The 25873-nt window shown below is 36.5% G+C and overlaps 1 protein-coding gene across 4 annotated transcripts in view; it reads left to right on the plus strand.

Annotated features, from left to right (window-relative positions):
* Positions 1-25873, plus strand: part of MXI1 (MAX interactor 1, dimerization protein) — a 97552-nt gene that overhangs the window by 43687 nt on the left and 27992 nt on the right. For 3 of the 4 annotated variants that reach the window (XM_004374837.3, XM_023729925.1, XM_004374838.2), the window contains exon 3: positions 9824-9853. The exons of the other annotated variant lie outside the window; for it this stretch is intronic. In XM_004374837.3, coding sequence (XP_004374894.1) covers positions 9824-9853 — 30 coding nt within the window. The remainder of the gene's footprint in view (positions 1-9823; positions 9854-25873) is intronic. 4 annotated transcript variants of the gene reach the window in all.

Here is a 25873-nt window from a genome sequence, read left to right on the forward strand (position 1 = left end):
ATGATATCCCTGGTTCTGCATCCTCTTCTGAATCCGGCTTGAATTTCTGGCAGTTCCCTGTCGATACACTGCTACAGCCGCTTGTAAATGATCTTCAGCAAAATTTCACTTGCATGTGATATTAATGATACTGTTAGGTAATTTCTGCATTCGGCTGGATCACCTTTCTTGGGAATAGGCATAAATATGGACCTCTTCCAGTTGGTTGGCCAGGTATCTGTCTTCCAAATTTCCTGGCATAGACGAGTGAGCACTTCCAGCGCTGCATCCATTTGTGGAGACATCTCAGTTGGTATTCTGTCAGTTCCTGGAGCCTTGTTTTTCGCCAGTGCCTTCAGGGCAGCTTGGACTTCTTCCTTCAGTATCATGGGTTCCTGATCATATGCTACCTCCTGAAATGGCTGAACGTCGACCAATTGTTTTTGGTATAGTGACTCTGTGTATTCCTTCCATCTTCTTTTGATGCTTCCTGGGTCGTTTAATATTTTCCCCGTAGAATCTTTCAGTATTGCAACTCGAGGCTTGAGTTTTTTCTTCAGTTCTTTCAGCTTGGGAAATGCCGAGTGTGTTCTTCCCTTTTGGTTTTCTATCTCCAGGTCTTTGCACATGTCATTATAATACTTTACTTTGTCTTCTCGAGCCACCCTTTGAAATCTTCTGTTCAGCTCTTTTACATCATCATTTCTTCCTTTTGTTTTAGCAACTCGACGTTCAAGAGCAAGTTTCAGAGTCTCTTCTGACATCCATTTTGGGTCTTTCCTTTCTTTCCTGTTTTTTAATGACCTCTTGTTTTCTTCATGTGTGATGTTCTTGATGTCGTTTTACAACTCGTCTGGTGTTGGGTCATTAGTGTTCAGTGCGTCAAATCAATTCTTGAGATGGTCTCTAAATTCAGGTGGCTATCCTCACCTCTCATGGACTTGTTCTAATTTTCTTCGGCTTCAACTTGAACTTGCATATGAGCAATTGATGGTCTGTTCTGCAGTCAGCCCCTGGGCTTGTTCTGACTGATGATATTGAGCTTTTACATCGTCTCTTTCCACAGATGTAGTCGATTTGATTCCTGTGTATTCCATCTGGCGAGGTTCACGTGTGTAGTCGCTGTTTATGCTGATGAAAAAGGTATTTGCAGTGAAGAAGTAGTTGGTGTTGCAAAATTCATCATGTGATCTCCAACACCGTTTCTATCACCAAGCCCATGTTTTCCTACTACAGATCCTTCTTCTTTGTTTCCAAATTTTGCATTCCAGTCACCAGTAATTATCAGTGCATCCTGATTGCATGTTTGATCAATTTCAGACTGCAAAAGCTGCTAAAAATCTTCAATTTCTTTGTCTTTGGCCTTAGTGGTTGGTGCGTAAATTTGAATAATAATCATATTAACTGGTTTTCCTTGTAGGCATACGGGTATTACTCTGACTGTATTGTACTTCAGGGTGGGTCTTGAAATGTTCTTTTTGACAAAGAATGCAATGCCATTCATCTTCAAGTTGTCATTCCCAGCATAGTATACTGTATGATTGTCCAGTTCAGAATGGCCAGTACCATTCCATTTCAGCTCACTAATGCCTAGGATATTGATGTTTATGTGTTCCGTTTCATTTTTGACAATTTCCAATTTTCATAGATTCATATTTTGTATATTCCACGTTCTGATTATTAATAGATGTTTGCAGCTGTTTCTTCTCATTTTGAGTCATGCCACATCAGCAAATGAAGGTCCCGAAAGCTTGACTCCATCCGTGTCGTTAAGGTCAGCAATACTATGAGGAGGCAGCTCTTCCCCAGTCATATTTTGAGTGTCTTCCAACCTGAGGGGCTCATCTTCCGGCACTATATCAGACAGTGTTCTTCTGCTATTCATAAGGTTTTCATCGGCTAATTCTTTTCAAAAGTAGACCACCGGGTCCTTCGTAATCTGAAAGGTCAGCTGAAACGTGTCTGCCATGGGTGACCCTGCTGGTATTTGAATACCGATGGCATAGCTTCCAGCATCACAGCAAGATGCATGTCCCCACAGTATGACAAACTGACAAGATGTGTGGGGGTCTTGAAACATGCTCTTTTTACCTCCTTTGAGATAATCTCTTTGAAATAACCATCACTTTTTTTTTTCATTCCATGTCTCTTGGACCTTATGAAACTGCTAAGAAAGCAAAAAGGTAGACTGGAGACTGCAACTCAAGCATTTTGGTTCTTTCTTTTGTTTAAATAATGTTTTATTGTGTTTTTGGTGAAGGTTTACATAGAAGTTTAAGTTCCCATTCAACAATTTGTACACAGGTTGTTCAGTGACATTGATTACATTCTTCACAATGTGTGAACGTTAATTATTTCTGTTCTGGTTGTTTCATTTCCATTAATCTAGTTTCTCTGCTCCCTTACATTTTCATTTTTGTTTTAAAGTAGTTGTTTACCGTTTGGTCTCATATAGGTGATGTTTTAAAGGAGTGCAGTACTTATGAGTGATACTCATTATTTTTTGAGCCAGTTTGTTATTTAGCTACAAGGTGACCTCGGGGGTTAGTTTGGTTTAAGGTTGAAGAGTATCTCAGGGCAGTAGTCTTCTCAACCAGTCCAGTAGGTCTGGGTTTTTTGGTTTTTTTTTTAAGGAATTCGAGGTTCTGTTGCACATTTTTTCTCCCATTCTATCAGGGTCTATCTATCGTGGCCCTCATGAGAACAGTCGGTAGTAGTAGCCAGGCACCATTTAGTTTTTCTGGTTTCAGGGTAGATGAAGCCGTGTTTTGTGTAGACTGTTTGCTCTGTAGACTAGTTCCTTCTTTGAGTCTTTGATTTCCTTCTTTCTCTTTTACTCTGGACAAGTAGAGACCAATAGTTGTTATCTTAGATGGCCGCTTGCAAGCATTTAAGTCCCCAGACACCACTCACCAAACTAGGATGTAGAACATAACTTTATGAACTATATTATGCCAGTTGACCAAGATGTATCATGAGACTATGGTCCTAATCCTTCAAACACAGAAATCTAATCCTGTGAGGTGCTTAGTTATGTCTAAGAAGTATCCATAACTGTGCCCCCTATGTGTTATTGAATGTATGTGCAGTCACACAGATTACATATACATATGCATACACCTATATGTACACACATACATACATACTTATACACATATATGCCTACGTACATACATATATGGAGCCCTGATGGCACAGTGGTTAAGAGCTCAGCTGCTAACCAAAAAGTCGGCAATTCGAATCCACCAGCTGCTCCTTGGAAACCCTATGGGGTAGTTCTGCACTGTCCTATAGGGTTGCTATGAATTGGAACTGACTACGGCAATGGTTTTGATTTGGTTTTATATATAAACACATATACTTATGGAGCCCTGGTGGCACAGTGGTTAAGAGCTCAGCTGCTAACCAAAAGGTCGGCAGTTTGAATCCTCCAGCTGCTCCTTGGAAACCGATTGGGGCAGTTTGCTCTGTCCTGTAGGGTCACTGTGAGTCAGAATCGACTAGACGGCAGTGGGTTTGGCTTTTTGGTTTATATGTATACCTATACACATATATGCCTGCATACATACATATATACCCATGCATGTATTTTTTGGTTGTTTTTGCTGTTGTTTCAAAATTATATATGACATAGCAATTACCAACAGGTCCTTTTTTCTTATGTACTTTTTAGTGACATTGTTTACCTTTGTTAAGCAGGGTACACTTTACCCTCATTCAGTGTTACCTTTCCCATCACCGAAAATTACAAGTGTCTACTATCTAGAGAGGGAACTTCTCCCTCCCTCCACCCTAGTCCCTGGTAACCACTAATGAACGTTAATGTCTTTATATTTACTTGTCCATGTTATTTCATGAAAGTGAGAAAATACAATATTTGTTTTTTTGTGATTAACTTGATTTGCTCAGCATAATATCGTCCAGGTTCATTCATGTTCCAAAGTGTTTTGGGAACTCATTTTTCTTTATTGGTGAGTAGTATTCTATTGTATGTATGTACCACATTTCACTTGTCCATCTGTGCTGATGGACACTTATGTCGTTTCCGTCTTTCTGCTATTGTGAATAGTGCTGCGATGAACATAGGTGTGCATACGTCTGTTTGTGTCACTTCTATTAGATCCTTAGGGTATATAGCTAGGAGTAGGATTGCTGGTCATATGGTAGCTCTACCTCTAGTTTTTTGAGGAACCACCAGGCTGTTGTCCACGTGGCTGTACCATTTTGCATTCCCATCAGCAATGGGTGGGGGTTCCAGTTTCTCTACATCCCCTCCAACAGTTGTTATTTTCCTTTTTTTGTTTTAAATCTTGGCCAACCTATGAATCCAAAAACCAAAGCCATTGCTGTCGAGTTGATTCCAACTCATAGCAACCCTATAGGATGGAGTAGAACTGCCCCGTGGGGTTTCCAAGGAGCAGCTGGTGGATTCAGACTGCAGAACTTCTGGTTAGCAGATGAATGCTTAAACACTGCGCCACCAGGGAGGAGTGAAATGGTATCTCATTGTAGTTTTGATTTGCATTTCTCTGATGGCTAATGAAGTTGAGCATCTTTTCATGTGTCTGTTGGCCATTTGAATATCATCTTTGGTGAGTGTCTCTTCATATCCTTTGCCCAGTTTTTGGTTCGGTTATTTGTCTTTTTGTTTTTAAGTTGTAGAAGTTTTCTAAATATTTTAGATATTAGACCCTCATCAGTTATATTGTTCCCAAAGATTTTTTTCCCAGTCTGTAGGCTATCTCTTTACTCTTTTGATAAAGTATTTTTAATAAACATAAGTACTTAACTTTTATGAGGTCCCAGTTACAGGCATACCTTATTTTATTGCGCCTCGCTTTATTGCTCTTTGCAGATAACTGTTTTTTATAAATTGAAGGTTTGTGGCAACCCTGCATCGAGCAAGTCGGTCTGCACCATTTTTTGAACAGCATGTGCTCGCTTCATATCTCTGTGTCACGTTTTGGTAATTCTCGCAATATTTTAAACTTTGCCATTATTATTATATTTGTTGTGGTGATCTGTGATCAGTGATGTTTGATGTTACTGTTGTAATTATTTTGGAGCACTGTGATCCATGCCCGTATAAGACGGTGAACTTAATCAATAAATGTGTGTGTGTTTTACTGCTCAGTGAGGAAGGCATGTCTAAAGCCGAGATAGGTCTCTTGTGCCAAACAGTTAGCCAAGTTGTGAATGCAAAGGAAACGTTTTTGAAGGAAATTAAAAGTGCTACTCCAGTGAACATACGAATGATAAGAAAGCAAGACAGCATTATTGCTGATATGGAGAGTTTTAGTGGTCTGGATAGAAGATAAACCAGCCACAACGTAAAGCCTTAACTCTCTTCATTTCTGTGAAGTCTGAGAGAGATGAGGAAGCTGCAGAGGAAAAGTTGAAGCTAGCAGAGGCTGGTTCATGAGGTTTAAGGAAAGAAGCTATCTCCATAACAGAAAAGTGCAAGGTGAAGCAGCAAGTGCTGAAGTAGAAGCTGCAGCAAGTTATCCAGAAGATCTAGGTAAGATAATTGATGAAGATGGCTACACTAAACAATAGATTTTCAGTGTAGATGAAACAACCTTATATTGGAAGAACATGCCATCTAGGACTTTCATTAGCTAGAGAGGAGAAGTCAATGCCTGGCTTCAAAGGATAGGCTGACTCTCTTGTTAGGGTCTAATGCAGCTGGTGACTTTAAGTTGAAGCCAGTGTTTATGTACCATTCTGAAAATCCTAGGGCCCTTAAGAATTATGCTAAATCTGTTCTCCCTGTGCTCTATAAATGGAACAACAAAGCCTGGGTGACAGCACATCTGTTTTTACAACGTGGTTTACTGAATATTTTAAGCCCACTGTTGAGAGCTACTGCTCAGAAAAAAAAGATTCCTTTCAAAATATTACTGCTCATTGACAGTGCGCCTGATCACCCAAGAGCTTTGATGGAGATGTACAAGGAGATTAATGTTGTTTTCATGCCTGCTAACACAACAGTCATTCTGCAGCCCAGGGATCAAGGAGTAATTTCAACTTTCAAGTCTTATTATTTATGAAATACATTTCGTAAGGCTATAGCTGCCATAGATAGTGATTCCTCTGATAATCTGGGCAAAGTAAATTGAAAACCTCCTGGAAAGGATTCATCATTCTAGATGCCATTAAGAACATTCATGATTCATGGGAGGAGATCAAAATATCAACATTAACAGGAGTTTGGAAGAAGTTGATTCCAGCCCTCGTGGATGACTTTGAGGGGTTTAAGACTTCAGTGGAGGAAGTAACTGCAGATGTGGTAGAAATAGCAAGAGCAGTAGAATTAGAAGTTGAGCCTGAAGATGTGGCTGAATTGCTGCAATCTCATATAAACTTTAATGGACGAGGAGTTGCTTCTTATGAATGAGCAAAGAAAGTGGTTTCTTGAGATGGAATCTACTCCTGGTGAACATGCTGTGAACATTGTTGAAATGACAACAAAGGATTTAGAATATTACATAAACTTAGTTGATAAAGCAGCAGCAGGATGTGAGAGGATTGACTCCAATTTTGAAAGAAGTTCTACTGTGGGTAGAATGCTATCAAACAGCATCGCATGCTACAGAGAAATCTTTTGTGAAAGGAAGAGTCAATCAATGCGGCCGACTTCATTGTTGTCTTATTTTAAGAAATTGCTACAGCCACTCCAACCTTCAGCAACCAGCACCCTGATCAGCCAGCAGCCATCAACATCAAGGCAAGACCCTCCACCAGCAAAAAGATTACAGCTAGCTGAAGGCTCAGATGATGGTTAGCATTTTTTAACAATAAAGTATTTTTTAATTAAGGTATGTACTTTTTTTTTTAGACAATGCTGTTGCACACTTAATAGTCTGCAGTATAGTGTCAACATAACTTATGTGTACTGGGAAACCAAAGTATTCATGTGACTCACTTTATTGCTATATTTGCTTTATTGTGGCAGTCTGGAACTGAACTCGCAATATCTCAGAGGTACGCCTGTATCTATTTTGTTTTCTATTGCTCATGCATTCATTGTTGTGTTTGATAATCTTTCATTGAAAAGTATTGGGTCCTGAAGCTTTGCTCCCTTATTTTCTTCTAAGAACTTTATGGTTTTAGATTTAACATTTAGGTCCTTGATCTATTTTGAATTAGTTTTTGTGTATGATGTGAAGTATGGATCTTGTTTCATTTTTCTGCATGTGGAAATGCAGTTTTGCCAGCACCATTTGTTGAAGAGACTGTTCTTCCTCATTGAATGAATTTGGCACCCTTGTCGAAAATCAATTGACCATAGATGTTTGGATTTATTTCTGGATTTTCATTTCTATTCCATAGGTCCATTGGTCTGTAATTAAACCAGTATCAGGCTGTTTTGATAACGATAGCTGTGTAATATGTTTTGAAGTCAGGAAGTGTGAGGCCTTCTGCTTTGTTCTACTTCAAAATTGCCTTGGCTATTAGGGACCTCTTGTATTTCCATACAAAATTGAGGATTAATGTTTCCATTTCTGTAAAGAATGCTGTTGGAATTTTGATTGGGATTGCATTGTATCTGTAGATTGCTTTGGGTAGTGTTGACATCTTGACTATATTAAGTCTTCCAGTCCATAAGCATGGGACATCTTTCTGTCTATTCAGGTCTTCTTTAGTCTCTTTCAGCAGTGTTTTGTAATTTTCACCGTAGGAGTCTCTCACATCCATGAGTAAATTTATTCCTAGATATTTTATTCTCTTAGTTGCTATTGTAAATGGAGTCATTTTCTTAATCTCCTTTTCAGATTTCTCATGGCTAGTGTATAGAAACCCAACTGATTTTTGTGTGTTGACCTCATATCCTGCAACTTAACCTTTTGGTTCTTGAACTAAGACAGTGGGTAAAATTTCCACAAAGTACAAGACTAGCAAAGAACACTCTTACTGTTAAGCTTTGGGAATCTGATTATTAAATATCCATTGGGTTAATAAATCAGATTAAAGCACTCAGTAATCTAATATTCTGAAGGCATTTGACACTAATTAGAATATTTAAAATGATTAAAGTTTTAGTTTCAGTGACAGGAACTTAAATTGTCCTTTATAATATTCCTGTAGTGGTAATGCTAAATTATTGCAAAAGCCATACATATTCATTCAAGCAAACAAATATAGCATAATCCTATGAGTGGTTAACTTTATAGAGTTTATTATACTTTGCAGTTCACTATAAACTTGTTTAGTTCTCATAACAATTATATGAGGCAAGTACTGTTATTTTTTTCTATTTCATAAATAAGGACACTGAGCACAGAGAAATCAAGGGACTTCCCCAAGGCCACACAGTATTTGAACCCAGGCAGTCTGGCCTTAGAGTTTATGCTCTTAACTTCTGTTTAATATTGCCTCTCACCAGGTAGTTAAGAACTTGAGGTTTGGAATAAGATAGACCTAGGCTTAAATCATGATCGCCACCTACAATGTTCTTGGGATGAGTCTTAGTCATTTAGTGCTGCTATAACGGAAATACCACAAGTGGATGGCTTTAACAAAGAGAAGTTTATTTTCTCACAGTCTAATAGGTTACAAGTCCAAATTCAGGGCGTCAGCTCCAGGGCGAGGCTTTCTCTGTTGGCTCTGGAGGAAGGTCCTTGTCATCAGTCTTTCTTTGTTCTGGGAGCATCTCAATGCAGGAATCTCAGGTCCAAAGGATGCACTCCGCTCTCAGCACTGCTTTCTTGGTGGTATGAGGTTCCCGTGTGTCTCTGCTTGCTTTTCTCTCTTTTATATGTCAAAAGAGATTGGCTTAAGACACTATCTACTCTTGTAGATCTCATCAGTATAACTGCCTCTAATCCATTTTATTACATCATAGTGATAGAGTTTACAACACATAAGGAGATCACATCAGATTACAAAATGGTACACAGTCATAAAATACTGGGAATCATGACCCAGCCAAGTTGACAGATATTTTTGGGGGACACAATTCAATGCATGATAGGATGGGAGTATGTTTTTTGACCTCTCTTAGCCTCAGTATTCTTGTTTCTATAACAAGGGTTATATTAGGGATAAAATGAGATGAAATATGCTACCTGCTTAGCGCAATGTCTGGAAGACACTATGCTAGTTCGGTAGATGGTAAATATTATTATAACAAATACTGAAAAGCAAAACGAAAAAAGGTCACCAAAAGACAAGAACTGTTGTTAGCATTTGGAGGTATATCCTTCCAGTTTTTTTTAAAAATGTTTCTTGACTTTATTACTGTATCTTCTTTATTTATATTAACATATTTTTCTTTCTAGTATAACTTTTTCTTGTTTATGTTTCACACAAAAGGCAGAAGGCTTGAATTTGCCTGTATCCCTTAGAGTAAGACAAGATTGTTTTCAGCTTTTATGTTAGCCAACAGTGTTTTTTGTATGTGTTTAGGGTTGGGTAGGTGATGATATGGGAGGATATAAAAATATACTTACTTTTTTTAAAATTATTTTTAAATAAAATATGGGATTATATTTGAATTAGAATTTCTGGTGTAGTATCTACAAATCAACAAAATGTAGGCTGCTAGAAGTAGACAGCAGAACCAACATGTGTTTAGTATCAATTTTATTAAAATAACAACGAAACTCTGGTTTCAGAATATTTTAAAGTTACTGACTGAAAACACTGTAACTGAATGAATGAACCATTGTCATGAATGTAGACTATTTCCTCTTGATGAGTGAAATTATAGAAGTGTGACCAGATAGTGCACTGTTAAATAAGTTCATTGAGTGTGATGCAGCAGTAACTAAACTAGTCCTCCTTTCTATAGACTTAGCAAAAAAACATGGCTGATACTTTTTTTTCCCCTTTCTTCTTTTAGGTCTACGCACAATGAGCTGGAAAAGAATCGGTGAGTCATTGATGAGAGGTGCAGCTTTAATTTATGTTAAAAAGCAAACTCACAGTTTACCTGTGACAATAATGTAATAGTATATATGTAGTTGAATTTAATTTTAAACTGTGCAGGCGTATCATCATAGTTCTGATGTATATGTATTTCCTCCAAAAAAAAAGTCTTTAAAAGTAAGCCCATATTATCTAAACTGGAAGAAGTATGTATATTTTTAAGCTCATTTGAATTTTGAGTTTATGATATTGCTTGCTTTATTTCTGTCTTTCAAAACAGATTAATTATGATAGGCTCGTGACTTAAAGGATTAGATTTCTTAAGTGTAGGTAATAAACATTATGACAAATTGCAGGACATTGAATTTCTCTTTGCAGTTTCTTCATTCATTTAATTTATTCATGCATTCGACGAATATTTATCAGGCACGTTAGTGCCAGGCCAGGTCAGGCACAAATACACAAATTTATACGATAATTTCTGTACTTAAGGAACTTACGCCTTCATGGGAGAGACAGACAGGCAATTAAAATACTATGTAGTGGGGTAAGTATAATTATGGAGAAGTAGAGGGTGCTGAAAGATCATCTTGGAGGGTTATCCAGTTCTTCTTTGAAGGAATCTTGGAAGGCTCATCACAGGAGGGTGAGTGAGCATTGTATGTTGAGAAAACTGCAAGAGGTTCAGTATGCGTGTGAAAGATTGTAGCACAAGGCAAGCCAGGCTAGATTTTGAAGGGTCTTTTCAAGTATGCTGAAGAGTTTGGACTTTTCCTGAGAGCAATAAGAAGCAGTTGAATGATTATAAGATGGGTTGTCATATGATCAGATTTGTGTTTTAGAAAGATCACTTTGGCTATAGTGTGAAGAATTGGTTGGTTTGGGATACCAAAGATAGGAAGACCCTTTTGGAGCTATTATAGTAATCTAGGTCATAGAGATAGAAGTAGATAGAATGGAGTAGAATCAATGGAAATTTGTGATTAGTTGGCTACGGAATGTTAAGTTTCAGATGGTATTACCATTTATTGAGAAAAGGAATATAAGAAAAGGACACATTTGGGAGAGAAGATACGGATTGTAGGAGTATAAAATTCTTTTTTTGGTACAGTGATTAATAACCAACAAACTGGAATCATCTGCAAGAACCATTTTTGACAAACAAGATCTCCATGACCTTCAACTTTTTTTTCATCCTTTTTCTTAATAGAAGAGTCCTTACAGGTTGACTAGCCTACTGCCTCATTTTGGGATGAGTTAAAATATCATATCCTCTATCAGTAGTCTTAGCATAGTCTTCCAGACAAACTTAGTGGCTTTTACCAATTTGTACAATGCTCTTTTCATATCTCCTATTGTAAGACTTTCTGCCACATGACTATGACTACCTGAGAGACAAGATTCCGTCTTGTTCCATTTTGTATCCTCAGTGCCTAGTACTTGATGCATGCTCAGTAGATGATGGCTATTATAATACTGAATTAAGGCTAAAAGTAGAGCTCAGAGTTCAGTGGTCTAGTTAAAGACATTTTGCTAGTTTGTGGCAAAGCAGTTTTCGGCAGGAGATCCTCCTTTTTTTCAGAATCTCTCTTCTGCCTTATTTTTCTGATATATTAAAGATCTGGGTGGGTTAAAGGAAGTATTTGGCTAGTTTAAACAGCAAAAAATACCAAGAAATGACAGCTGTGAGGATGCCGAAAATAAAACCTTACATTGAACTTTAAATTAGAGCACAGAGTGAATTTTGGGTCATATTGGTTAAATGCCAATAAACGGTTTATAATTATTTCACTGATGTGGATATGGTCCTTGGGGGACCCGCATGGAAACTTGGCAAAACCCTTGCTTAATACTGGAAAAAAGAAACTCTTAGTAAACTATTTGGAATGGAGCTTTTCAATCTTGGAGTAAACTTTAATGCATTCTGTATATCAATTCTGATTATTGATAAAAAAAAAAAAAACTCAAGAAGATATTTTTATCACCCATAGTTTTACCTTTAATAAGACCTATATGTTGTTTAAACTACTATTTGACTGTGGCACAGGTGTAACGTGTGACTTTTATCACCTGGGCTCCACATGATCTCCAGTGAAGGTCTTTTGTTCTTATTTTCTTTTATTGACTTGTCTAAGACTTTGTGGCTGGTTTCCTACCATACCTCACTTTAGACATGCTTGCCTCATCCTTTTCTGTTCTCTTCTGCTAGCCCCAGAAGTGAATGTCTGTTATCCTCAAAAGGGCTAATGTTATTATTGTTGTCATTGAGTCGATTCCGACTCATGGTGACCTCATGTGTCTTTATTATTTTATATCTCAGATTATTTCTTCCTTCCTTCCTTCTGTCCCTCTTTTCCTCTTTCCCTGTCTTCAAGCCTTCATTGAAAGGTGATTATAGAATTAACCTTTCCAAGATATATGTGGTTTAAAAGAAGGATATTTATCAATACAAATCTCTAATTGAGTGGAGCATGTCAGAGGGTCAGTGCCACAGGAAGAATCAAATTTAATAATGTGTACCCCACTTCTGAAAAGTTATTGGCCTGTGATCTAGCAAAAAAAAACCCCAAAAGATTGGTAGACACAAAAATATATTAAAGGGGAAGAAGTTTCAGCCAAATAGCATAGTAATATTTTTAAAAAATTAAGCCTGTAACTATATTTTTTACGGCTCACCCCCCAGTTCTATTTAATGATCGTTTTTACCAAGGCATAGTTTTTCTTTGACATGTTTTTTAAAAAAAATTAACTTAGTTTTGGCATCCTTTAAAAATAATCGAATTTTGGCTTACCTTTCATCTGCCTTTGACTGTGAACTTACGTGAAGCTAGCAACTCACTATCAATGGGGTAGTTTGATTTTGTCTTCATTCTGAAAAGATACTTCTGAAAGTAATCATAGTATTGAAATTTTGCCACTTTATATATAGTATATTAATGTTAGTTTTTTTTTTTTCCTTTTAGTTTGGTTCTAATATCTTGTATATAAAGCTGCTCTGAATTAGTTTTTTTTTTTTTTTTTTTTTCGGTGGCAAATGCAGTGAGAATTAGAATAGATGATTTTGAATTCTTAGTGAATGGCAGTGTAATTCCAGATGGCTATCTTAAACAAAAACCTAAGATTCCTGAAGCCAAAAGTCTGGCTTTGAGGAGACTATAGACAACAAATGTTGAGGTTCTTTCTTACCTCCAGATCTCAGAGGGAAGCCTAATGGTGGAGATTTGGTGTCTGGCAGGCCCAGAGTAGTTTGTTCTGGCCCACAATTACCCCAGGATGCCTATAGCCCTTTAGGGAGCTTTAGATAGTTTTAAGACCGATACAGAAATTTAGATTCTTTCTTGGATGGTCCTGGGGGCTTATTTTGCCTGAAACCCTGTTGGCTACCCTGAGCCTGGTCTAGATGATTCAGAGCATTTGGTTACCTGTGTACTCCCTCTGTCCCCCTGGACCCACAAGAGGTCCTAACAGGCCCAGGAGGTGGAGGTGAAAGGCAAGCAGACTACCTTTAGATGTTCTGCATTCCTCAGGAACCTATGTGAATCATTTCATGGTAAACTTAATGAGACTTTGAGATTTAAGAATTTGCTTTGTTTGTTTGGCTTACCTTGTAAGTTGGATCCTTTGCCAGAGAAGAGACTATTCAGTGCAGATTTTAGATCGCTTCATTGCTTTATTTTCTTGATTCAAATTACTGATGATGTTTTGGAAAGAGTCAACAAGTTTAACAGGACTTTAATGGTCAAGAACTGTAGTGCTGACTGCAGGAGAGGCCATTCAACCTTAATAGCTGTCATTCCATCTAAACAAAAGACTTACCCTGATTACAACTTTGGCAAAGCTGGAAGGGCCAAATGAGGACACTGGAATAATAATGCTTTCCTAGGCAGAGCAAAAGTGCCTGAGTATTTGCAACAAAGGAAAAGAGTGTTCAGTGAATGGTAATAGATGTCTTCCATCTAGGGACTTTCTCATACCTCTGAGGGAAAGAAAGATGAAAATTAGCGTTTATGGAATATTTACTGTGTGTTCCCACTGTGCAAGGTAGGAGGGCAGAAAGTGTGGGTCAAAGTATCATTCTAAATTGGCCATTTTGACCATCATAATTATAATTTGAAACAAAGTGAATGTGATCAGAAAACAGTACTAATCGTTATCCTACCTGACCAAGAATAAGATAGTTATGTTTAATATAAATCATTCTCTTTAGTAATGATTAATAAATACTGTGTTTAGCATTGTGGTAGATAAAAGGAAGTATAAGATAGTGACCTTATCCTATCCTTAAGCTTAAGGTCTTTATAGTTTGGTAATTATAGATTTCATCTTTCAATGCCATGATCTAGTTAAGTGACCAGTGAATGTCCTAGAAAGGTACAGTAGTAGTGTTTTTCAAACTGAATGTTGAAACCCATTAGTGGTCTATGTGAACATATTGAAAACGAAATAGAATAAGAAAGTATCAAAATGCATTGCATGAAGTAAAGTTAAATAGAGAGGTATGAAACTTGTTATATACTGGGTCATAATGTAAAATACTATGGGTTATAGTCAAAAAGCCACTGCTCTGAATATCCAAGGGGAATGTATGCTGAGCAGAGAAGGAGAGAGAGAGTTTGACTGTAAGGAAAGAATAAGGAAAAGGGGTCAATGTGAGTAGAGACATGAAAGCAAGAAGGTAGCGTGATAGCTGCGTTCAGGAAAGAGAGCAGACCATATTGAGCGGAACAGTAGAGTCAGATTAGTAGTGGGAGATGACTGGAAAGGTGGTTTGGGATTAGATTGTGGAAAGTTTTTGAATTCCACTCAATTTGGATTTTGTTTTGTTGGGAGTGGTGAGTTATTGAGGCTTTTGAAGCAATGAGAGTGGGCATTTTCAAAGCATTAAAAAAAGAAAAGAAAAAATGCAGTGTAGCTATAGAAACAGGGAGACCAGTTTGGATGCCTTTTAAGTAGTCCATGTAGTAGAAAGTTATAACAGCCAGCATGCAGGTGATGGGATTGGGAAAAGAAAGAAAGAGAGAGGGCTAAGAAACATGTTATTGAAAGAATATTGTTTTCTGTTAACTGCCACTACTTATTCCTCCTTACATTTCATTCTTCACATAGCAGCAAGAGTGATCTTCTCAAAGGATAGATCAGTTTATTGCATTTCTGTTTGTAATTCTCCATTGGCTTCCCCTTGCAATTAGATAAAATCTGTGGCCTACAAAGTCCTTGTACTCTATAGTTCATCTGACGCGCTCTTCTTTCTTTCCTCAAACACACTATGCACATTTCCATCTTAGGGCTTTTGCGTTTGCGGTTCCTTTTGCTTAGAACTCCCTTACTCTAGTTCTTCATCATTATTTAGTTCTCAGCTCTGTTACTCTGTCCCATTGCCTTTTATTTCACCTTTACATTTATCTCTGTCAGAAGTTATTCATTTGTTTGAGTTATCTAACTTATTTTACTAGAATATAAGCTTCTTGAAGGCAGGGACTTTATCTTATTTACCACTATAATATCATTGCCTAGCATACTCCTTAGCACATAGTGGATACTCTGGAAGTATTCATTAAATGGAAGAATGATTGTGGTATTGAGTAGGTCTGTAGTCAGCTTATATTTTTGAATTATAATGACAGAAGTAAAAAGCAATAAATACATAAAACAAATTATTCATGAGAGCTCAATGGGAGAGAAATGGAAATGTAGCAAATTCTTAAAATGTAAATAAATTATATGAGAAAACTTGATAATTGGGAGCATCTTAGTGGATTTTTGTCATGTAGGACTTAATTCTCCCTATAAGAAGATAATAACTTTTTTTTTTTAAGGCATATTGACTTGCAATTCATTAGGATATTATACAGTATAGTAAGACAAGGGCAGGTAATTTTGTAAAGGGGAACAGTTTGCCTGATGGAGTAAACTGTTTCTTTCTCACTTCATAACTTGAAAATGGTAAGCATTTTTAGAAGGTAAAATTTTATATATAATTGGAGACTAGAATCCTATAATTAATTTCAACTTTTTTGTATTAAAAATTTTGATGGATTAGTTATATTTGTCCCACTTGTTTGGGCATGATAGTGAATATGTTTTTCTAGACTACCACATCCCCATTTGACATGGATATTCTGACAGAGTGTTTGTTTTAATCTGCCTTATTTAGTACATTATCATATATATCTAGTATAATATTGTACATCTTACATCCTGTTACCACTTAGGATTCCTTGGCAGGAGGATTATAACTTAACTGGTTTTAGCTGCATATTTTGTGTACTTATATGACCTTCATATAAAAAGAACATAAACTTTTATACAGTGTGTACATTCTGGGAAAAACTACACTTGTTAAGAGGAGAAAACAAGATTGGTTTGGCAAAACTTTAAAAATTTTACCTTAACTAATGGTACCTAAAAGGTACTTACTTGCATTAAAGACTAGTTATAGGAAACCTAGTTATATTGGAAACCAAACCTTTATTGTATGGTTGAAGTTAGCCTATAACTGCAGTTGGATCAAAAGTCCAGTTTTAGATTGGGCCCTATAATTCTGGAAAGCTTAGATAAAAGCTCTTCCTAGCCTTGGTTTATTATTAAAATACAAAGAGTATTAGTATGTCTCAGCATGAAAATATAGTAACTTCCTCAACCTGATAAAGGGCAGCTATGAAAACCACACAACTGATGTCATACTTACTGGTGAAAGACTGATTGCTTTTCCCGCTAAGATCAGGAATAAGACAAGGATGGTTACTCTTCGCCACTTCTATTCAATATTGTATTCAAAGTTCTGATCAGTACAATTAGGCAAGAAAAAGAAATAAGAGACATCCAGATTAGAAAAAAAAGAACTACCTCTATTTGCAGATAACATAACCTTATGAGTAGAAAATCCTAACGAATCCACAAAAATACCTATTAGAACTAATTAACGAGTTCAGCAAGGTTGCAAGATATAAGATAAATATACAAAAATCAGTTGTATTTCTATACACTAGCAATAAACTATACAAAAATGAAATTAAAGAGACAGTTCTGTTTACAGTAGCGTAAAAAAGGATAAAGTATTTAGGAATAAATTTACCAAAAGAAATGCAACTTGTACAGTGAAAACCACAAAACATTTTTGAAAGAAAACTAAGTAAATGGAAAGATAGCCTGTGTTCATGGATAGGAAGAGTTGTTATTGTTAAGAGGGCAATATTCTCCAAATTGATCTATAGATTCAGTGCAAGCCCTATCAAAATCCCAGCTTCCTTTTTTGCAGAAATTGACAAGCTGATCCTAAAATTCATATGGAAATGCAAGGATGCCAAATCAGTCTTGAAAAGAAGAACAGAGTTGGAGGATTCATACTTCTCAGTTTCAGAACTTACTACAAAGCTATAATAATCAAGACAGTGTACTACTGGCTTAAGGATAGGCTTACAGATCAATAAAACAGAATTAATAGTCTAGAAATAAACCTTCATATATATGATCGATGATTTTTCAACAAGGATGTCAAGACAATTCAATGTCTTTTCAACAAATAGTACGGAGACAGCTGAATATCTGCGTGCAAAAAAATGAAGTTGGATCCCTATCTCACACATACAAAAAAACTAACTCAAAATGGATCATAGACCTAAATGTAAGAGCTAAAACTATAAAACTCTTAGGAAAAGCCATGAGTAAACCTTTATAACATTGGGTAAGCAACGGTTTTTTAGAAATGACACCAAAGGCACAAGTAACAAAAGAAAAAATAGATAAATTTTGGCTTTATCAAAGTTAAAAACATTTGTGTCTCAAAGGACATCATCAAGAAAGTTGACAACCTACAGAATGGGAGATAATCGGCAAATCATATGTCTGATAGGGACAAAGAACTCTTACAACCAAACAGTAAAAAGACAGATAAGTAAAAAACGGGCAAAGGATCCGAATAGACGTTTCTCCAAAGAAGTTATACAAATGGCCAATAAGCACATGAAAAGATGCTCAACATCAGTAGTCATTTAAAAAAAAAAACCAAACCCATTGCCGCCAAGTTGATTCCGACTCATAGCGACCCTATAGGACAGAGTAGAACTGCCCCATAGGGTTTCTGGGGACATGCAAATCAAAACCATGATGAGATACCACTTTACACCCACTTAGGATGACTAAAATAATAAAGTCATTAACAAATGTTGGCTAGGATGTGGAGAAATTGGAGCCCTCCCACATTACTTGTGAGATTGTAAAATGAGGTAGCTACTTTGAAAAATAGTTCGGCAGTTCCTCAGAATGTTGAAGCATAGAGTTACCATATGGCTCAGTAATTCACTCCAGGTATATACCCAAGAGAAATTAAAATGTACGTCCACCTAAAAACTTGTACACTAATGTTCATAGGAGCATTATTCATTATATCCAAAAAGTAGAAACAATCTAATTGTCCATCAACTGATGAATAGATAAACAAAATATGGTGTATCCATACAGTGGAGTATATTTGTTTTTGTCTATTAGGCTATTGCTTTTATTTTTCTGTAGTCTAAATATATGGAAATTTCATACAATGGAACATTATTTGGCCACAGAAAGGAGTGAAGTACTGGTACATGGTACAACATAGATGAACCTTGAAAATGTTATGCTAAGCGAAAGAAGTCAGTTACAAAAGACCACGTATTATATGATTCCATTTATGTGAGATGTTCAAAATAGGCAAATCATAGAGACAGAAAGTAGATTAGTGGTTGTCTGGGCCTGGGAGACATCTGGGGAATGGAAAGTGACTGCTAAAGGGTAGGTGATATTTTTTGTTGGGGGAGGTGATGAAAATGTTCTGGAATTAGAAAGTGGCTATAGATATACAACTGTAAATATACTAAAAGCCACTGAATTGTACTTTATATTATTTGGGCATAGGCAAAAAGTAGCTCTTTTCCTTCAAGAATTTGGTCATAAAGTAGAATCACTGGTCTTTAAAGATACAGTAGTGAGATTTAGCTGATGTAGGTTGCATGAGCCAGATAGAGGGAGTTTTATAGAAGATAAGCCACTTAAACTACTTCTGGAAAGTAGCAAGTGAATACTAGACTGATTAGTTTGTATCATTAAGACAGTAGAGGCAGTTGACAAATTTTCTTATTCTTGCCTTAATTGGATAGATATAATGTGGTCCCTGTGGTGGTAAAGAAGTATAAGTGACATTGAGATGGTTTATTTGTTCTTAAAGTACCCCTTTTTTTTTTCTGCAGACTGATTTGATATTGATATTTACTACAGATGAATAAGAAAATACATTAAAAAATTTATTAAGTCATTTTTGAGACAGTTTATATATAATAACACTTAAGCTAACCCAGTTGTTTGTTTCTATTTCTAACAATTTATTATCAATGAAAATCGTGTGTAATTGATGACCAGTAGTTTTTTTCTCTCTTAAGCCTAATGTGTGTTCATCTGTTCATCTGTTCACCATACCGGTCACCATTTATGGGGACCATGCAGTTTGGCACTTAAAAAGTACCGATGTCATCATTAGTTGATGGCACTATAAGAATGACTTAACACTTTACAATTACTTAAGATGTATTAATTAACCACAGATAAGTTTCTAGTTTATTTTGACCTGCAAGTACAATAAATTGTTGGAAAACGGAAACAAATAACTGGGTTAACTTAAGAGTTATTATATGTAAATTAGTTCCAAAGATGACCTATTAAATTTTTAATGTATTTTCTTTTTCATATGTAGTAAATATCAATATCAAATCAGTGGGGCCCTTGTGGTTCAGTGGTTTAAGCGTTTGGCTACTAACCAAAAGGTCAGCAGTTAGAATCCACCAGCTGCTCCTCTGAAACCCTGTGGGGCAGTTCTACTCTGTCCTATAGGGTTGTTATGAGTCGGAATCGACTTGATGGCATTGGATTTGGTTTTTTTTGGTTAGTACCTTACGTGGTATGGGTATCTGATAATGGGGAAAAATTGGGCTCTATGTAGCATATAAAAAGGGTATATTTAAGGATTTTTAAGATAAGAAGAAACAGCTGCACACATCCATTAGTAATCAGAACGTAGAATGTATGAAGTATGAATCTAGGAAAATTGAAAGTTGTCAAAAATGAAATGGAACAAACATAAAGATCTATATCCTAGACATTAGTGAGCTGAAATGGAATGGGTTTGGCCATTTTGAATTGGACAGTCATATGGTCTGCTACGCCGGGAATGACAAAGTTGAAGAGGAAAGGCGTTGCATTCATCATCAAAAAGAACATTTCAGGATCTATTCTGGAGCATGACACTGTCATGATAGGATAATATCCATATGCCTATACGGAAGAGCAGTTAATAGACTATTATTCAAATTTATGTACCAACCACTAAGACCAAAAATGAAGAGATTGCAGATTTTTACCAACTTCTGCAGTCTGAAATTGATCAAACAGGCAATCAAGATGCATTGATAATTACTGGTGACTGGAATGCGAAAGTTGGAAACGAAGAAAAAGCATCAGTAGTTGGAAAATATGGCCTTGTTGATAGAAACAACGCCGGAGATCGCATGATAAAATTTTGCAAGACAAACAGCCTATTCATTGCAGATACCTTCTTTTCAACAACATAAATGGCGACTATATAAGTGCAGCTTACCGGATGGAATACACAGGAATCAAATTGACAACATCTGTGGAAAGAGATGATGGAGACGCTCAATATCATCAGTCAGAATAAGACCGGGGGCTGACTGCGGAACAGACCATCAATTGCTCATATGCAAGTTCAAGTTGAAGCTGAAGAAAATTAGAACAAGTCCATGAGAGGTGAGGATAGCCACCTGAATTTAGAGACCATCTCAAGAATCAATTTGACGCACTGAACACTAATGACCCAACACCAGACAAGTTGTAAAATGACATCAAGAACATCACACATGAAGAAAGCAAGAGGTCATTAAAAAACAGGAAAGAAAGGAAAGACCCAAAATGGATGTCAGAAGAGACTCTGAAACTTGCTCTTGAACGTCGAGTTGCTAAAACAAAAGGAAGAAATGATGATGTAAAAGAGCTGAACAGAAGATTTCAAAGGGTGGCTCGAGAAGACAAAGTAAAGTATTATAATGACATGTGCAAAGACCTGGAGATAGAAAACCAAAAGGGAAGAACACACTCAGCATTTCTCAAGCTGAAAGAACTGAAGAAAAAACTCAAGCCTCGAGTTGCAATACTGAAAGATTCTACAGGGAAAATATTAAACAACCCAGGAAGCATCAAAAGAAGTTGGAAGGAATACACAGAGTCACTATACCAAAAACAATTGGTTGACGTTCAGCCATTTCAGGAGGTAGCATATGATCAGGAACCCATGATACTGAAGGAAGAAGTCCAAGCTGCCCTGAAGGCACTGGCGAAAAACAAGGCTCCAGGAACTGACAGAATACCAACTGAGATGTCTCAACAAATGGATGCAGCGCTGGAAGTGCTCACTCGTCTATGCCAGGAAATTTGGAAGACAGATACCTGGCCAACCAACTGGAAGAGGTCCATATTTATGCCTATTCCCAAGAAAGGTGATCCAGCCGAATGCAGAAATTACCTAACAGTATCATTAATATCACATGCAAGTGAAATTTTGCTGAAGATCATTTACAAGCGGCTGTAGCAGTGTATCGACAGGGAACTGCCAGAAATTCAAGCCGGATTCAGAAGAGGATGCAGAACCAGGGATATCATAGCTGATACCAGATGGATCCTGGCTGAAAGCAGAGAATACCAGGAAGATGTTTACCTGTGTTTTATTGACTATGCAAAGACATTTGACTGTGTGGATCATAACAAATTATGGATAACATTGCGAAGAATGGGAATTCCAGAACACTAAATTGTGCTCATGAGGAACCTGTACGTAGACCAAGAGGCAGTCGTTTAAACAGAACAAAGGGATATTGTGTAAGTTTACAGTCAGGGTTGTATCCTTTTGCCATAATTAATCTGTACACTGAGCAAATAATCCAAGAAGCTGGACTATATGAAGAACATGGCATCAGGACTGGAGGAAGACTCATTAACAACCTGCATTATACAGATGACACAACCTTGCTTGCTGAAAGTGAAGAGGACTTGAAGCACTTACTGGTGAAGGTCAAAGACCACAGCCTTCAGTATAAATTGCACCTCAACATAAAACAAAAATCCTCACATCTAGACTAATAAACATCATGATAAACAGAAAATATTGAAGTTGTCAAGGATTTTATTTTATTTGAATCCACAGTTAACGCCCTTGAAAGCAGCAGCCAAGAAATCAAATGACATATTGTATTGAGCAAATCTGCTGTAAAAGACCTTTTTAAAATGTTAAAGATGTCACTTTGAGGACTAAAGTGCACCTGACCCAAGCCATGGTATTTTCAGTCGCCTCATGTGCATGTGAAAGCTGGACAATAAATACAGAACACTGAAGAAGAATTGACGCCTTAGAGTTATGGTGTTGGTGAAGAATATTGAATATACCATGGACTTTCAGAAGAATGAACAAATCTTTCTCGGAAGAAGTACAGCCAGAATGCTCTTTAGAAGTAAAGATGGGGAGACTTTGTCTCACATACTTTGGACATGTTATCAGAAGGGATCAGTTCCTGGAGAAGGACATCAGGCTTTGTAAAGTAGAGGGTCAACGAAAAAGAGGAAGACCCTTAAGAAGATGGATTGAACCAGTGGATGCAACAATGGGCTGAAACAGCAACAATTGCGAGGGTGATGCAGGACCGGGCCGTCTTTCGTTCTGTTGTACATAGGGTTGCTCTGAGTCGGAACTGACTTGACAGCACCTAACAACAACAACAAGACATGTGCTAATTAACCACAGATAAGTTTACAATTTATTATGTAGTGCGTAGTACCTTATGTGGTATGAGTATCTGAGAATGGGGAAAGATTGGGCTGTATATAAAATATAAAAAAGATATGCTTAAGGGTTTTTAAAAGCCTCTAATTAACAATGAAATCTAGTAAAATTAAGACCAGAAACTGAAAGAATGCAGTAATTTTATCAGTTCCACCTAAGGTATAATAAAGTATATAACTTGATTGTATTTTGTTACGCCTTAACAAAATTAAAAAGTACACTTGAGGGGGGAAGGGAGAAACATTGTGCAGTGATCAGCAGATAACTACTGGTGGAGTTTTCTGATTTGGCAACTAAAAATGATGGCTACTCCCTTTTTAAGTCTAAGGGTAGAAAACTGACTCCTTTATTTTTAATTGACGTAAAAGACTTGAAGAAGATAATTATATCTTTGTACTTAGGAGTTCAGTTACAGTACTGAGTTTAAAGGGTAAATATAGAACACTAAAAAATGCTTAGAAACTAGAGGACACTCATTTAATAGAATGTGACTATTTATGAAGCTGTAGAACCAGATATGAGCCCTGGTGGCATAGTGGTTAAGAGCTCAGCCGCTAACCAAAAGATCAAGCAGTTCAAATCCACGAGCCACTCCTTGGAAACTCTACGGGGCAGTTCTACTCTGTCCTATAGGGTTGCTACAAGTTGGAACTGACTCGGTGGCACCTAACAACAGTAACAGAACCAGATAATATGGAAGTTAACATTATCAACAGTATGAAGAGAAACCTCATCATTTGTAAGAGAGACATGTAATTGATACATTTCTTTTTGTATGAATGTAAGTGAATATTTTAACTGTACTTTTATGGGAGTAGGAATGTTGAAAACTGTGGACAACCCGAAAATAGCCATCAGAGTGCAGAGATAGGCACCTGTTAGAGTTAGAATTAAAGGTTATATGAGATAGAGATGAAGTAATGGGTGCGTCTTGGAAATAAAATTTATAGTTAATAGACGAAACGTAGCCAGGATAAAATTACACATCTAAAATGCAGCCTGTGCAATGAAGTCATTGCAGTTGTGCCTAGATAGATTCACAGTTTCTATATTGACCTTTGTCAGAAATAGCTCATTAAGGCTGAGATTTCTACTCCCTGACCCAGGCTACATATACTGCAAGGTGACAGAGGCTAACTCAGAGACAAGAATTGCATTCTAGAAACCAAGTGTTCTCAGTACTTCAGCTATCCGATTGCTAAGTTTAAATCAATTCTACAACTGATACATGGGGAGAGATGAGATCATTAGGCCTTAAAAGCAACCCAGAAATATTATAACTTGAAACTCAGATTCTAAAAGTAGGTGTAGAAATAAACAAATCATTAAGTCAGACTTTAAATAATTGATTGACATGGTGAATATTATGGTTAAAGTGTGTAGTTTTTTATTCAAGTGATGGCAGTTGTTTATTCAGTAAAGCTGTAACTTGTTTAAGAAAATACTTTCAAACTATGAGTTTGTGATTTTTTTAAAATAATAATGGCTTAATTAGTAGATTTTCCTGATACATTTTAGATGATGCAATATACAGAACTTTCTTTTATATGCAGTTTTGAGGAATATGTTTGATTCACAAAACTGTTTCTTTAGTATTGATGCTCATAATAATCATACAGTAGCAGAATTATTGTAGACTTCAGGGTAATATGCTATTTTGCTCAATTCTTTTGCTGTATAATAAGGACTCAGTGCAGTATAAATGTTCTGATAAATATGGAGATATAAGTACAATTAAAATATTTTTTCTTAAACTAATATTTTCAAGAAATTTCTTTTTTGTTGCAAAGTTTGGTAGTTAAAGAGCCTGCCAAGAGGTATATCGGTAAGAAATCTATCTTTTTATTAGATGAGAGACTTCTTTAGTATCCTACATTTATCTTTTAAAATTGAAGAGGTTCAGATTCTTTTGATGTATTTTAGCTGTTTCGGGAAAGAGGATAATTATTTTGTACTTGCTTATCTTTTTCTACCTATTCTAGTGAATAACATCAATCGAAAGTCCCATGGGTATCATTTGTGAAAAACCACAGGTTTAAATAAGGTTTCAGTAATGAGATCAGAATTTCCTAATCTGACTACTTTCTAACCAGTTTTTTTTTTTTTTAACTTTTTGTTCCTGTTTATTAAGAAAATGCATAATGCCAGAAGAGTACAATACATACATCCTCTTTGGAGAACAATTTGGAAATGCTTATCAATATGTAAAATGTGGAAAACCTTTGACTCAGCAGATCCACTTTTAGGAAGTTGTCCAACAGAAATACCCACACATGTGTTGAATGTGCTTTAAATAAGGTGTTCATTGTGGAGTTATTTTTAATAGTAAAAAATTAAAGGTAATCTAAATGCCTAGAATACTAGTTCTTCAAGACAAATTTGCTTGGAAAATAATTTAGCAATGGGACAAACACATGACATATTTTATATTCGTATCTTCTAATTCAAGAAAATTTGAAACTTAATGAACTCATAAGTAAATGACTTTCTTGTTTTGCTGTTATTTTGGAGAAAGGCAGATTTTAGTACTAAACATGGGTTAGGAGCCAAATTGTCAAAGAGTACCTGGAGTTCAACACAGATGACATCAATCACTTCAGTAGGCCCCAGTGATCACTAGATGAGGTGTGTCATACCAGCAGTCAAAAGCAGTGCTGTTAAACACAAAACTTCAAGGAAGGAAGGCTTAGCGTATTTAAAATACTTGTCTATAAATAATCTGAAGTAGCTGCCGGTCACTATGTTGGAATCTTTCTTCCTTACCGTTCAGACAATAAGTAGCTTTTCAATGACGTCTTCACTGCTTTGATAATCTGCCAAACCCACTCCTAGTTTTGGGATATCTCCATTGTTTACTTTTTTCCCCTTCCAGAGTTGCTAAGGGTTGCTGGAAATCAGTGCTGTGCTGACTGGGTCCACTAGAAGTTTATTCTGTCTTTTATTTAGTTGCAACCTTCTTATAGATTGGCCATTCTTATTTCTTGTCTCGCTATAGCATTTATCACAGTGACTGTTTAAACTCTTTTTTTTTTTTTTTTAATTTACCGCTGCCCCAGCAGACTGTGAGGGAAAAGCACAAAACTAGGAGTCATCAAAAATCAGATTCTAGTGTACAGACAAGGCTTTTAGTTTCTCTAAAATTAGGTGGTA

This window comes from Trichechus manatus, unplaced genomic scaffold (assembly GCF_000243295.1).
Source record: "Trichechus manatus latirostris isolate Lorelei unplaced genomic scaffold, TriManLat1.0 scaffold00031, whole genome shotgun sequence".
Classification (NCBI taxonomy): Eukaryota; Metazoa; Chordata; class Mammalia; order Sirenia; family Trichechidae; genus Trichechus; species Trichechus manatus.